The sequence below is a fragment of the Haliotis cracherodii genome, unplaced genomic scaffold, assembly GCF_022045235.1.
Source record: "Haliotis cracherodii isolate W230 unplaced genomic scaffold, xgHalCrac1.p SCAF_9, whole genome shotgun sequence".
Taxonomy (NCBI): Eukaryota; Metazoa; Mollusca; class Gastropoda; order Lepetellida; family Haliotidae; genus Haliotis; species Haliotis cracherodii.
The window spans coordinates 54889797-54905654 of record NW_027266343.1 but is presented as its reverse complement, the minus strand read 5'-3'; the positions used below and the strand labels follow the sequence as shown (position 1 = coordinate 54905654).

Genomic DNA, 15858 nt, shown 5'->3' with positions numbered 1-15858 from the left:
ATATCACTTCGGGGGACACCAGAAATGGGCTTCACACATTTTCGGCGTGACGAGCGAACGCTTTAACCCCTAGGCTACCCGACTGCCCCTGACACTTTTAGCATGAGAATGCAAACTGAGAATGTTCTTTATACTGCTTGAGTCGCGGTTTGTAGAGGTATGGGTCTTATATCAAAACCTGATGGGCAAAGTTAAAGTGTGCCACGACGGCTTGATGGGCTAGACTAATCAACGATCTATAGTATAAGCAACGATATATGGTGTAATCAACCATCTTTAGTTAAAGCAATGATCCATACCTTCCGGGTACAAGGGTATACTTCCAGCCAGGTCACTCAACGAATCAGTTATCTATACTGTAAGCGACAATTCGCTGTGCAGAGTCAGTCCCTTGGGCACACCAGAACCTTTGATTGAGGGTTCGAATCCCGGTTCGCCCCGATTATGTTTCTTTGTTGTGTAACGCCGCACTCAGCAATATTCCAGCAATATCACGGTGGTCTTTAGATAATATAGTCTGGACCAGACAATCCAGTGATTGGCATCATGAGCATCGATCTACGCAATTGGGATACGATAACATGCAACCAAAACAGCTAGCCTGACCACTCGATCCCGTTAGTTGCCTCTTACGACAAGTATAGTCGCCTTTTACGGCAAGCATGGGTTGCTGAAGACCTTTTCTACCCCGGATCTTCACGGGTCGATAAACGTCTGACACCTGCGTCACATCGGGCTTTTCCTCCCACATTTAGCTGACACGCCGTGATATAACTGGAATACTGTTAAAAGCGACGTTAAACCCAACTCACTCACTCCACGCCGTCCGGGTGTGAAGCCACATGTCTAGCCAGGTCACGGATGGCCCTGTACAGTAGAGGTGTCACGATACGCCCACCTCACATTTCGATATTATCGCGATACCCAGTTTGTGGTTTACACCCACACTCAGCAAAATTCCAGCTATACGACGTCGATCTGTAAATAATCAGGTCTGGGACCAGACAATCCATTGATAGACATCATGAGCGTCGATCCACGCAAATAGAATACGTTGCCATGCAACAAACCAAGTCAGCGAGCCTGACCACCCGATCCCGTTAGTCGCCTCTTACGACAAGCATGGCTTTCACGGGTACCCGAGTTCTACTGAAATAATTAATTGGCGTCATGTTCGTGACATTTTCCATGTTTCCCGACCAACTACAGGTTGTTGCAATCAACCAGCTTGCGACTCTTTTAATTCGAAAGAAAAGTAAAACATGAATCGATACGGGTAAATCGTATCGTTCAGGTGTAAATTCGCGATATATCGATAACACAGATATCATCAGTGAGTGAGTCTAGTTTTACGCCGCTTTTAGCAATATCACGGCAGGGGACACCAGAATTGTACACATTGTACCCATGAGGAGAATTGAACCTGGCAAGACGAGCGAACGCTTTAACCAGTGGGCTACCCCACCGCCAATGGTATCATCAGCTTCATGGACCAGCATAAAAGGTCTGTAGGTTTATTCTGTCCATGAATCCCGACTTGAGAGTGACCAAAGCGACCATCAACACATTCTGAGCAAGAGAAAATGGTGCGATCCGGAAGTCGTCATCTCGAGGTGAAGTCTCAATTACGACGCTTAGGCTTGAAGAACGCCCCTTGTGTTTAGGGCGCAACCTTGGACAAACACTGATCAGTCTCCCCGAGACTATATTAAAATTGAATCCAACTCAAGTCTAGAATGATTTGGCAAGTCCTATTTCCTCAGCTCTAAATATTTAGCATTGTTCTGGGTTACATTCTAATTTCATTTTTTATTTTGAAAAAGTATTTTTAAATAAGATAACTGGGATTAAATGTTAGTCTAGTAAGACACCTCAGTGTGCATATTGTTATACGCACCGGTGTTAAATGAACAACCTGGGTTCGAATGTCTCTAACCTTCTCTGAATCTGTCTACCGTTAATGCTGAAATGTTTGTTGCCTGAACTGACGCCGAATTGAACAGAAGCATGTTGTTATTCCTGAACTCGGGTGCCTTATTGTCTGGCTCTCCAGGCGATAACTCGTCCGAACACACAATTCTCGTTCCTCCGTGTGACCCTACCGCAGCAAAGCAGTGTTAAACAACGTTGTTGGTGGTGAAAGACAATTGAAATCAACAACGTATTTCGACCAATCACATTGTAGAACCAAGTACACTGAACTCGAAACATGGAAAGCTCCCATGTGAATGGCGTTTGTACTCTTATACCTTTTAGTGACACAATGTTACGCAGCCATACGCGAGTTCATACTTCCAACATTAAACCACGTTTCCGACAACAGGTGTTTATCTGATAGAGCTCATGAAACATTCGGTACGGCACGTGGATTTTGAAATTCCATTTCGCATTATCTCATTTCTTTGTATGGAACATATTGTGGGCAGACTCCCTGCGCTGGGCTTCCTGTTACTCGCGAACACACATTATCCAGTAAGACATTGTGCTGGCATGGAATAGATCAACCCTTTTAAGATCTAGGTCAAAGCTTTTTATATTCCAAAGGTCATCGGCCCGTCGTCCTATCAACCGGACAAGAGAAAACCAAGACCGTTTATATCCCTTTAAAATCAATGCATTATAAATTTGGAACGTAACGTGAATTTGGTCAGAGGATATCATAGCCCTGGGAGGAACTGGAATCGATTTGAAATAAATTTGAATTTCCTTAACTCTATTTCCATGTTCATTGATGCTGACTGTGAGGCAATTAAAGATGCATTCCATCCTTGTTTAACGAGTGCAAGCAAATAACAAGACAGATATTATATCTTGACTGGAACGCAGGAAGTTTTGAATAAATCATGATTTCAACTTCATAATCTGCAAGTTAGCAACGCATGGGCGACTTGAACCAGTGACGTCACATATCCGAGGTGGGGGGATTAGCAACAGATGAGATCAACCTTGACATCGAAATAAATCTTCCCATTAAATAGTGCTCTCTCTAGCTGCAACAGCGAGCAGTGGGCGAACGTAGCTCCTCTTTACGACCGCTGAAGCCAGGGGGAAAGTGTCCATGGGGACTGAAGCGCATTGGCGTTAACCTCCAGCTCACTATCAAGGGGATCTAAGAAGCAAAGTCGCTACATTCTCTGACGCAAATTGAATTAAAACTAACCGTTGCGTCTCAGTACCGTCAACAAAATAATCCTCTCTGCCTATAACCGAGGCTTGTAAACCAAAGGTTCCGTTCTTCAGGTTGAAGTCCGATGCTGTCAACAATGTCCTTGGTCATCCTCTCTGCCCCCTGCCACGCCTAGACCGCCTCCCTGAGCTTCGAGAGGAAGAGGGATGTTTTTTTCGCGCCAGCCTGTGGTTCATCGATCCCAAGGAGCCGCTGTAAGAATGTCTTCGACTTAGATCATTATGGCTAGTCCTGCTTCCCGCGACAAGGTAGCACAGCAGACGATAACGGCATTCCACAAGTAAATACTCTCCTGGCGCTATATTCTCCTCCCTCGCTACCTGTAATCCGTCTCTTGACGTGGTACGGTAGCTTCCTAGAATTATACAGTGGTAAATAACTCCACAGCACTTGTGGCTCAACTGTCAGAGTATAAAGCAATTGATTGCTAAAGTCAATACAATTTGCCACAGTGATAGCATAATTTTTCCTGGCCGGAAAAGGTCGATTGTAGTGGCTTATTGGAAGAGTGAAGATACGACGCATGTGATTGATTCAGGATCAGTCTGATCGAGCAGCGCGTTGTGGCTGTCGCCCGTGCTGCACGTGCTGGGAAGGATTGTGTCACGAACGTACATGAATGTGGTGAAATCCGACCTTTGACCTGTGTCGTCATGTCCGTGAAGCATGCGCCGTTGTAAGCGAGCGCCGTAGAACCATGGTTCTGTAGTAGCGGAAAGAAGTAAGTATGATTGTGTAAAAAGAGGAGGTCGTCAAAAGTGAATATATCGGATACTACTGCAGACCGTCCTGTTTTCTGATTCCAGTGGGTCAAGCCTTAAGGAGATTACAGCACAAGCGTCGCTTTGTGCGCCGCTCTCTGTCAAGACGTCCGTTACAGTCGTCCACCTCTTACGGATCAGGGGGTGAGTGCATCTGGCCCTACCCTTAAATCCTGACCCCCACCCAAAATATCCCCCTTCACAGCCACCCCAACCCAGAGCTTAATGCTTCTCGGGTAGCTGGTGTTTTGCCCTTCTTTGATTTCAGTCAACTTGCAGTAATCGGATATAGAACAACGATACCCACGTGTGTCCATTGGATTTACCACTGACCAGAAGATTTTCAAATTGGATTATTTACGTCTGAAGAAGTGATCAGATGTGTCGTCCTTGGCTTTGGAACACTGCGGCCAGAGATGAGTGCCGTTTAAATTGATTGTTTTTTTAGCATGTGTCGCATGTCTTGCACGTGCAAGACCAGCCATGCGGAGCTGTTTATATTGCCCAATTACACGTGGAAAAATGCCAGTTGTGAATGTTTGTACCATAATATTTGTGAATTATCCTAGCGCCCTGTTGGATACCTCTACTGTTGAGACTGTTTAGCAGCAGACACACACTTGGGAAATAATCGTCGGAAAATGCTTGAGGACTTCCAGAGCAGCGGTAATTTTAGCTTGATCACATAATGAAATGATTAATCTTTTAATACTGTAATCACTGGACTTTTAACATAATGAATTGATTGATCTTTGAATATTTAATCACTAAGTTAAATTTTTCTCTTTGAGTACTTTTATTATTGCACATTTTATTACACAGTAGTGAAGTTCATCTTTCTTAGAATCACACCTATTTATTATAATCTCAGCCCAGAGTTTGGTGCTGTTTGGCATGTTTATATGGGCGCCATCATCTCCTCTGTAAATATTCCACTGGAATAGTTCAGTTGGTGGTGACAACGGCTTCTTTTGGTGAACCTTCTGATGAGATCAGTTCGGGGATAAACAAATAGTTTGCTATATGTACTTAACACAAGCTGAGATTGATAAGCAAGAAATTAGAATCAGCAAATTGGCCAAATCATTCTGGATCAAAAACGGGTTCTGCCAAAGAAATGCATGGACAACACATGTCTTCATGTTCCCACAGCGACTGGTAGCACCAATCTCCTTTATGCATAACCAGGTGGTGAGGTATGGGTGCAGATGCACTAACTGTCTTCAACAGCAAGTGCAAATGTTTCTCCTTCAAGGATTTACGAAATTGCCTCCATGGTGCTGTTAGATTGGATTATGAATATTATCAGGTTAATTTAACCAATGAAGAACTACTGTTTTGATTGATGAATTGGTGATCAGCGGTGCTTTCAAGGGGCACTTAATCCCACACCATCATTGGTTAGGATGGTCCAGGAAAATGAATTGTGTATGATAAGGATGATGACATCATAATCAAGGGTGTGGTTCATCTGCATCTGCCATTAATACCCATTGCTGTGATCAATACAGGAGCTCAAAGCAAACATGTTTTCTTTGGATGAGTATTTTGTCGTTCATTCTGTTAATCAGATATTATAATGTTCATTTCATATCATTCAAGCTTCGATATTCTCCTGCTTAGAATTAAAGGGTTTGGGATATTTGAATTATTTACAGTGTTGTTGTGTGCCAGAATCACTTAAAAGGTCTTAAAACATTCTAATAAATAAGAGCGACAAATCTCTGCTAAAAGCATGGAAATCAATATTGTCTTTTAAATATGCCAATATGAAGCATCAACGATTGATGAATTCATCATGTTAAAATCTATATGCATCTTGCTCTCCATCATATGGTTCAAGAAATCTCTTTTAGGAGGCTCTGTTGTTAAAAATATGTTCAGTTTTGCTGTGTAGTAAATTTCAAAATAAATATTGTCCTTTTCAGAACCTAATGGAAACAACTTTGAGAGCTCATTTCAAAGTAAATACCTCTCAATCATAGTGATTGTTTAATGTTGTGAATTCCATAATTACTTTGCAATATGCATTGAGCTCTTGGGTTTATGTTATCTCTGTGTATGGACATGTGTATATGCAGTTATGTCATTAAAATCGACCACAGTTCATATTCCTGTTGAGAAGAGGATTCGCTAGACCTCATTAGAGCTTCATGGTACAGCATGAAAAATGTGGTTGCTCAGGACAACAGGATGAGAGATCCTTAAAATGGAAGAATTTAAAATTTACCATTTCTCAAACAAGGTTAAAGATGCTGTTTAGGGCTTGTTCTTGTTGCAAGATGGCTCCACGAACATAGAGCCTGGAAGATGTAAAAGGCCATTTTCAATCTCACAAATAAGAAGTTGCTTCTGAAAGACTGGAATAGCATGGAATAAATAATCTCTTGTGACGGCCATCAAAAACCATTTGGAAACTGTGTCATCAATATTGGATTAAATATCAAATGCTGATGATGAGAGTGCCGAAGTGGCTGTATTTGAATTATTTTAGATCAAGTTAAATATCTTTTTATGCTGCATCCTCATTTTTGCCTCGGCTGCAGTTTTCATAGCTGTATATTACTGGGAACATGTGGCGTTGTGGAATAAATGACACATACTTGATATTGAGTAACAGCTATATTGCATGGTTTATTAGCGCCGGGTATCGGTTGCAAAATGTGTATACTCATTTAAGACAGGATACAATACATAGTAATGGTTTAACCATACAACATCTGGGTTAATATTGCTTTTAAAAATGAAATTAAAAATTGTAATTAAAAGCTCTTTAATATGAAAATTTCATAGCTATGGATATAAAAGTTAAAAGATAAGATACAGAGAGGTTATAACGCGAGTGTTTGGGGATGGTAAATATCCTGCATTAGGAATAAACATTGTAATTAGCGAGCCTTTCATAGCTATGGATATAAAATTTAAATGATAAGATACAATTTTCTATTTTCAGCCTTTATCAAATTTAGATCCATCGTCTTGATCACATGTTTAGAATTGGTCTTCAGCAACCTGTGTAACAGGTGACTGCTTGTCGTAAGAGGCGACTAATGGGATTGGATGGTCAGGGTCGCTAACTTGGTAGATGCATGTCATCGTATCCCAACTGCGTAGATCGACGTTCATGGTGTCAATCACTGGATTGTTTTGTCCAGACTTTATTATTTACAGACTGCAGTCATTTTGCTGAGTGCGGTGTTAGAAAACAAACAAACCTGTCAGGAACTACTTTTAGTCGGCTCCATATGTTGATGTGATACCTTCTTGCTCGAAAAAAATTATTGTATAACATTCCCCAAATGTTTCCAGAATTGTGAGTGCTTATTTAAGGCAAACATATGGCACTATATCACAAGAAAGGCAGTTCCCACAGGCATTGTATTCGTATTCATTTTCTAAAGTTACTGGAGCTTTGATTATTTCAGGAATAATATTATATGATAAGGGATTATTAATGTCATGTTGCTCTGTGTACATATCATATATTAGCAATACATGTGTATCATGCTTGCCAAAGGCTAGCTTAAATTTTTTTTGGTAGTTCTTTTATATATTGAACAAGACCCATGAAGATTCCGGGGTAGAATAGGTCTTCAGCAACCCATACTTTCCGTAATGCTTGTCGTAAGGGGCGACTAACGGGATCGGGTGGTCAGGCTCGCTGACTTGGTTGATACATGTCATGGATCCCAATTGCGTGGATCGATGCTGATGATGTCATTCACTGGATTGTCTGGTCAAGACTCGATTATTTACAGACTGCCGTCATTTAGCTGGAATATTGCTGAGTGCAGCATAAAAAAAAAATAAAAATAAAAAAAAATAAAAAAAATATACTGAACAACAAAAGTTGGGGATCATGAATATTTTGCAGGAAAATGTGGGCTTAGTCTTCACTACAAAAAATCCCCAAAAATATTAATGATCACTACGTTTTTTGCTAAGTACATATGATATTTTTTCAAAACATGTAATGTGCACAATACAAGATATTACATGGGAGATGGTAATAGGAGAACAATATCGCCACAATGTAGATGAATTATGTAGAAGACAACATCTTACAAAATGTGAGGTAAAAAATATTCACAATGTTACACGATACATTACCAGCTAGCGTTTGAGAGTAGGGCTGGGACGGGTAACTCGGGTACCCGGGTCGGGTGGGTACTGAGTAGGACCCGGGTACCCACAGAAATCCAGAATCTGTTTTTTTTTGTGGTTTCATTTTCCAGATCCACCTGCTGATCATTTGTCTGTCTTTATATATCAAGTCATAATTTCTCTTGCTCAAAGAGTGAAGCCCATTTCTTGTACCCCCTGCCATGATATTGCTGGAATATTGCTGAAAGTGTGTAAACCATACTCACTCACTCACTCTTTCTCAAATGATTTGGATCCCCTGATTATGTTCCGTGGAGATTCCGGGTTTCGCTTGGCCTCCACTAACCTGTGCTGGTCATAAGGGGCGCCTGTATGGAGCGGTCAGTCAGACTCGGTGACCTTGTTGATTGTGTGTCATCGTACCCAAGCAACATGGATTGTTACTGAATAATAGTGAAAAAAAAATATCAATCTGGATTGTTTGGTCCAGACTCGACCACCATCGTTTAACTAGAAACACATATACTTATTATGATCCATAATCTATCAGCACCATACCAGTGCTTGAGATTTCACCAAGTGGCGAATGTCGATGACCTACTTTGCATCGCTGTGCTTTTAGACGACACAAAATAATAAAAAGTAAACTTTGTTCAAGCAGCATTAAGTAATGATAACAATGCGTACCAATATTTACCTTTGTGCTGTATCCATGCTCTACAGCGTTCTCATGGTGCTACACAACTGACCAAACTCCCTCCTATTCCTGAACTAACCCTTACAATGACCCTGCTCCGTATACTATATGATTCTTCCCGGCCATCCCTCCTCCATAATAATTGACTTGCCACTTAAGGGAATGTGCTCTTTAATGACAATTGTTGAAAAAATCAATTTAAATACAATGTGTCTGGAAGATTTGCTTGAATGGTGGTTGGTAAACCAGCCATTATTATTGACAACGTTTCAGGGCTTTGTTTGCTCAAGGAAGACTGAGACCAGGTTTGTGCTGCTTCTAGGGCTCTGGAATCTGGAGGTCAGCGTGCTAATACATCTTCTCACCATTCCAGGATTTGTCCCTCTGAGAAGAGGCATCAATCTTTATACAACTTTTGATCCTTAGGACATTGTGACTGCTTGACCATGTTAGGTGAAGGAGAGCACTGGTTGTTAAGTGGTTGAGTAGTTGGTGAGGAATGGTTGTGAGTGTGTGATTGAGGGTTGTATTGTGCTTCAGTGTGCAATATTCAATGGATTTCAGCAATATTCAGTTGTAGCAGCAATATTCAATAGATACCACAGAACATTCAATAGCTATCAGCAATAGTCAATAGATATCAGCAATATTCAATAGACATCTGCAATATTCAGTAGATATCACAGTAATATTCAATAGATATAACAGCAATATTCAATAGATATCAGCAATATTCAATAGATATCAGAAATATTCAATAGACATCAGCAATATTCAATAGATATCACAGCAATATTCAATTGATATAACAGCAATATTCAATAGATATCAGCAATATTCAGTAGACATCAGCAATATTCAATAGACGTTAGCAGTATTCAATAGATAATAACATTTAAACCACCTGAATTTCATCAGTCGGCTCTTGTAACAAGCATGAAGTGCTGGGGTCCAATCTGGTCTGGAATCCCTATGGGGCTTGAAATTGGAAGTCCATCAACTTTACTGCAAATCATCTTCTTGATCATTCATCGATCCTTTGCAAACGATGGTGTGGGCTAATATGTGGCATTAAAATAACTACAAATGTGGAAATACGCTGACGATACTTAATGTACAATGAAACTGACTTCCCGACACAATGCTCTTACACATGTGGACCATATTATGACATCAGTGCTACTTTAAGTACATATTTACAGATCTGAACATAACACCATCATAAAACACAATGGAATACCAAACGTCCCAGCTCTATCATAAATATCCGCACATAAACCACACATTTACCATATACATAATTAAAGCTTCGTGAACATATTCAAATAAAGGCCCATCCTGGTTGGTATTAAACATATTTTATTCACAAGGAAATGCTTGTCGTAAGAGGGACAATTGGGATCAAGTGGTCAGGCTCGCAGACTTGGTAGATGCATGTCATCGTATCCCAATTGTGTGGTAATATTGCTCATGATGTCAATTACTGGATTGTCTGGACCAGTCTCAATATATACAGACTGCCGTCATACAGGTGGAATATTGCTGAGTGTGGCATTAAACAACAAACAAACAAAACAAACAAAGGTAGCTCTCTCCTAAAATACTGACATGATTAGCATTATACAATATCACAATGGAGATATCCAAAGGCCAGAGTATATTCAGAGAGAAGCAGCAGGATACCGAGCTCTACATGTATTTAATTCTTAGTATAGTTGGTATTCTAATGGTCAGAGTAAAACAACTGTACAGTTTCATTGTAGATGAGATGGGAGCAATGATATATCAGGGACTAGCTTGTTTTCACAAATTGCAGTTCTGCTATTCAACATTATATTTCTTGCAGTTTGATAAAATAACTATCTTTAAAGTAGTGATGAACATTTTCACATGCTGAACTACAGAGACAGTGAGGGCTATCTATTAAACAATTCTGAATAAGTCATAATTTAACTTAGAGAGCGAGTAGCATAATTTTGTAAGCTGTATATTTTACATCCTTTAACCACTGGAAAAATATGAAAGTGCACATGTAGTTAGTTGTATTTGGTTTGGTTTTGAAGAGCTAAGAGAGCTGGATTCTAACTGATAGGAGAATCAGTCATTCACTAAATCTCTCACACATCCTACAATATATCTTATTTAACTAACACCTATTTCTATAGTCCTATTGTGAAAAATTATATATATATGCATTTAATAGTAAGCATACCTTGATAGTAACATGTCTTCAAAATGTGTCCACTTGCTGCCTGTGACTTGTCTGTGTAGTGACTGAGGTGCAAGTGGGGGGTAAAAAGCATGCAAAGCTGACCCTGAGGAGAACAATAGGGTCAGCCACTCAACTGGAACACCCTGGCTGAAACAATGGGGCTTGGCATTTAGGCGATAAAAAAGAGCTGTTCAACTTGGTGTCAGTAAAATGTGTATGAGTGGTTTAAACTGTGTCATGGTATCTCCACACAGACACAGACACAGACACACACACACCACACACACAGAGACACACACACACACACACACACACACACACACACACACACACACACACACACACACACACACACACACACACACACACACACACACGGTATCTCAGTGGACTTTAATAAAACCAGGGCCCTGTTCCACAAAGTGTTCTTAGCACTACAACTATTGTAAACCTACGTTAAAGAATGTGAGTTACGATCATCTTAGCGCTAAGATCGCTTCGTGGATCTGACACCAGCACAAGTGGGGAACCGCTCGATCAGGGATAGAATAGGTGTTCAGGAACCCATGCTTGATGCAAGAGGCGACTGACTGGATCGAGTGGTCAGGCTTGCTGACTTGGTTGATACATGTCATTGTATCCTTATTGCGTGGATCGATGCTCATGATGTCAATCACTGGAGTGCCTCGTCCAGACTTGATTATTTACAGACTGCTGTCATATAGCTGAAGCAAACAACAAACAAAGCAGCCACACAGACACATGCATGTCGCTGTACAAGTGCAATAATCTTGACACTGAGTTAAACCTCATTTAACTTCAACGTACACTCTCTCAAGGACATATACCACTGGAACAATGCAGTTTAAATTGCATCGCTGCTCCGTCAGTAGCAGCAACAGCAACTTACTTATGAGAGGTAGGCGGTTGTTAGTTCAGCAGGTGCAATAACATTGGCATCGGCATCAGCATCGGCAGTGCTGATTGCAGTAGAAGCTACCAAGCCAATAACCACACAGCATAGGGCATTGACCTCTGTCTATCTCCACATTGTGTGTACAATCTAACGATCTTGTAAAACATGAACCGACCAAATACCTCTCACTTTCCCACAGGAAGGAGAGCTTCTGCCAACACACAGACATGACTGTTGAGTAGCACATGTTGATGCTTCGCGGGGCCCTGGATCATGAAGGATTAGTCGCGCATCACCCCGCATTTGTAGAGATTATGCTGCACCTCTATGATATATGGACCTGTTTCTACAATCTCTGTTTCATTTCCCAGTGGGTCACAGCTTTGTTTCTTCCATCGTCCATCTTAACTGCTCAAGTTGTGTCAACATTTGCTTTGGAAGGCTATAATAGCAATGATGATGATGATAAGCATCATCTTAACGTTCCAAACTGTGTTGACATGGCTTTAGAAGACTATTATGGTGGTGATGATGATGATGATGATGATGAGCATTATCTTAACAGCCCAAGTTGTGTCGACATGGTTGTAGAAGACTATTATGGCGTTGATGATGATGATGATGATGATGATGATGGTGGTGGTGACTTTCCCTGTTGTCTCTGTGAATCTTCTCCAGGATGATGGACATTAACTTGATCAGCAATAGTAAAGATAACGAAGATGATGAGGTGATGAGGTTGAATAAAACAGAATGTAATGTTGTTTCCACCACTTTCAAAACCAGGTTGTTTTAGCTTTTCAATAACTGTCCTTTCTGAATAGACCCATACATATTGTCTTTGGAGAGATGCTTCATTGTTTCAAGACTTCCCCTTCAGAAAATCACAAGACAGATTATTAATTTGTGAACCATTAATTAATTTAATTGTTTTATGACACTCTACCAATTCTATTTTTCAGGACCCACAACAAGCACCTTGTCCTTCCCTTTTCACACTATCACATCTACATTAATCATCAAATCAGTACAACTCATTTTAAATCCTAGCTCCAACTTGGGAATTGAGCCTGCATTTGCTTACTGAAGATTCCTGCTCTTAACCATTCACTGAAACAGCAAGACAAGAGGCATTGATTTCAGCAACTACATTTTATTCATCACACATAAATTAAATATAACCTTACAAGTGTTATGATCAATGAGAATCTTCAGATTGTGTACGACCGCCTCTGTGGTCTAGTGGTAGAGCGTCCGCCCGGAGAGCGGAAGCTCCAGGGTTTGTCTCCTATCCCACATTTTTGGGAAAAAAGATGAAAATCAAATTATTATTGAGGCCTAAGTTGATATTTGGAGCCACAATACAGTCTTTTGTTGAACTATTGTATAAATCAGGGAGTTCATTCATGCTCAGCTGGTCGTATGATCATTGCTCACAATATCAGTCACTGGATTGTTTGGTCCAGATGCAATTAGATACAGACTGGTATCATTTTGCTGAAATAATGCTGCGTGCGGCGTTAAACAACAAACACACACTAATTATGATCCATTGTCCTGCTTTGGGTCGTTGGGCTTTAAGCTGACACAGGGTGTGTAATATGATGCACATTTTGTCCAAAGCAGCATTAAAAAATGATAATAGATATGTATCTTGTGCTGTATCAATGCACTACAGCATTCTCATGGTGCTGCACAATTACAAAATCCCTCCTATTCCTGAACTAACCCTCTCAATGACCCGGTCCTGTGTGTGGTATGATTCTCTCCAGCCATCCCTCCTCCATAACAATTGACTGGCCACTTTAGGGAATGTGCTCTATAGTGACAATTGTTGAAAAAATCAATTTAAGTACAATGTGTCTGGAAGATTTGCTTGAATGGTGGTTGGTAAACCACACACTCCTGCACAAAGGTCTGGGTTTTCATCACAAACAGATAATTGTGTTCTCTGGTATTAGGATACTGAACTTCTAAGCAATACCCAGTTGCAAATTTTACTTTCAGAAAAAAGGTATACTTGTATTGATCATATTAAAGTCTTGCATAAATATGAGAGACAAAACCCTTTCCATATTCATAAGAAATTTCTTCTAAAAGCAAAGTTGATTGAATGATACTGACTATATCATGTGTTTATGAATCACTATCAAGTGGTTACGATAACAGGGTGCCATTGTACAAAGCGATCTTAGTGCTAAGGTGATCGTAACTCCCATACCTTAACACAGACTTACGACAGTCGTAGGGCTATGATTGTTTTGTTCAACGTCACCCAGGTGTTTGTGAAAAGGTTAGCTTATCCTGCTCTACCTGTGACACCCGTCTTAAAGGGAAGGGGCGGTCGGGTAGCCTAGTGGTTAAAGCGTTTGCTCGTCATGCCGAAGACCCGGGTTCGATTCCCGACATGGGTACAATGTGTGAAGCCCATTTCTGGTGTCCCCCGCCATGATATTGCTGGAATATTGCTAAAAGCGGCGTAAAACCATACTCACTCACTTAAAGGGAAAGTCAGTTGGTCAGTTGAAGAATCACGAACACATGATTCAAGTAAAAAATCCATGTGTAAGTTGAGGATCTAAGTTAACTTTCATAATCAAGATTATATAAATGGAAGTAATCGGTGTACAAACAGGAAGTAAGGATCTCCAAATGAAAGTTCAGTATGCATGTTAAGTTGCTGTGAGAAGTCTTATTCAAGTACACATATTGAGGGCTGCGTTTCTGAATGCTGAGCAAACCTATTGAAAAATGTATGTACAATGCCGCAGGCGGCTGAAAGAACAGGCTTGTTGAGACCCAGAAACATAATGTCTACTGCAGGATTTGAAGGCCAAGACCATGGCAGTGGTAATGTTGATGTATCGATACCACAGTGATAGCTTCACACTCAATGTTTAGTTTCGCGAAACTCAAACATACAACGCGGGAAAGTTAGTGGCGACGGCGTGAGACGTTATTGACAAACATGGCATCTGTTTACCTGCTTCCTCACTTGCCATGTTATACCATATAGTTAATTGATTGTAATCTTTTGGATGGTACCGGTAGATCAAGGTATCATTGATGGCAGAATTTGCTTTGAATGAAGATGAACGATGTTGCTTATGTAGGAATTAAACATGGTTTGATAAATATGCTGGCCCACTAGCCATGTACCAGTAAGCAATTAATCATGAATCAAGATGATAATGAAATGAGGTTGTATAGCTTGCTGGGGGAAAGTATGTAAAAACTCAGTTTCCTTCTTTTGTAAACAAGGGGCGGTGGGTGGCCTAGTGGTTGAAGCGTTTGCTTGTCACGCCTAAGACCTGGGTTCAATTCCCCACCGGCGCCTAATGGGATCAGGGGGTCAGGCTCATTGGCTTGGTTGATGATGCATGTCATTGTATCCCAATTGCGTGGATCAATGCTCATGATGTCAATCACTGGATTGTCTGGTCCGGTCCTGATTATTTACAGACTGCCGTCATATAGCTATACTATTGCTGAGTGTGGCGTTATACACCAAACAAACAAACAAACAAACAAAAATGTGTGAAGCCCATTGCTGGTGTCCCCCGCCATGCTATTGCTGGAATATTGCTAAAAGCGGCATAAAAACAACACACTCACTCACTCACTCTCTCACAAGAGTGGCTGCAGTAATTAGGTGTGATATTTTCTTTAAAAAAATGTTTTTCAGTTTATCTGGCAAACCTTTTGGGAACCAGTGATATTTCCATGATGGTGATTCAGTTCGTAAATTGTAGGAGGAAGATCAGAGCTTCACGATTATTTATGTGAGTTCTTGCTCTGGAAAAACAAATGCTAACATATGACTTTTTTTACCCTGCACTGCAAGATTGCAAAAGATTCCTCTCCTCATAAATCAGTCAGTGTGTATGGAGCCGGTGTTTAGGAGGGAGACTGTATACAGCATGGGACCCAGGGACCATGTTGTCTTTAGGGAATCACACAGCACTGTGTGGAGTTTGGGGA

The 15858-nt window shown here is 40.7% G+C and overlaps 1 protein-coding gene across 3 annotated transcripts in view; it reads left to right on the top strand.

The window, feature by feature from the left end:
• The first annotated feature begins 3758 nt into the window (after positions 1-3758).
• LOC139452702 (Kv channel-interacting protein 4-like) overlaps positions 3759-15858 on the top strand; it is a 483175-nt gene continuing 471075 nt past the window's right edge. The window contains exons 1-2 of one of the 3 annotated variants that reach the window (XM_071234257.1): positions 3759-3908; positions 3994-4092. In XM_071234257.1, coding sequence (XP_071090358.1) covers position 3908; positions 3994-4092 — 100 coding nt within the window. In that variant the 5' untranslated portion in view covers positions 3759-3907. Of the gene's footprint in view, positions 3909-3993; positions 4093-4118; positions 4615-15858 lie in introns of those variants that run through there. The other 2 variants (XM_071234259.1, XM_071234262.1) reach the window with 2 other exon arrangements.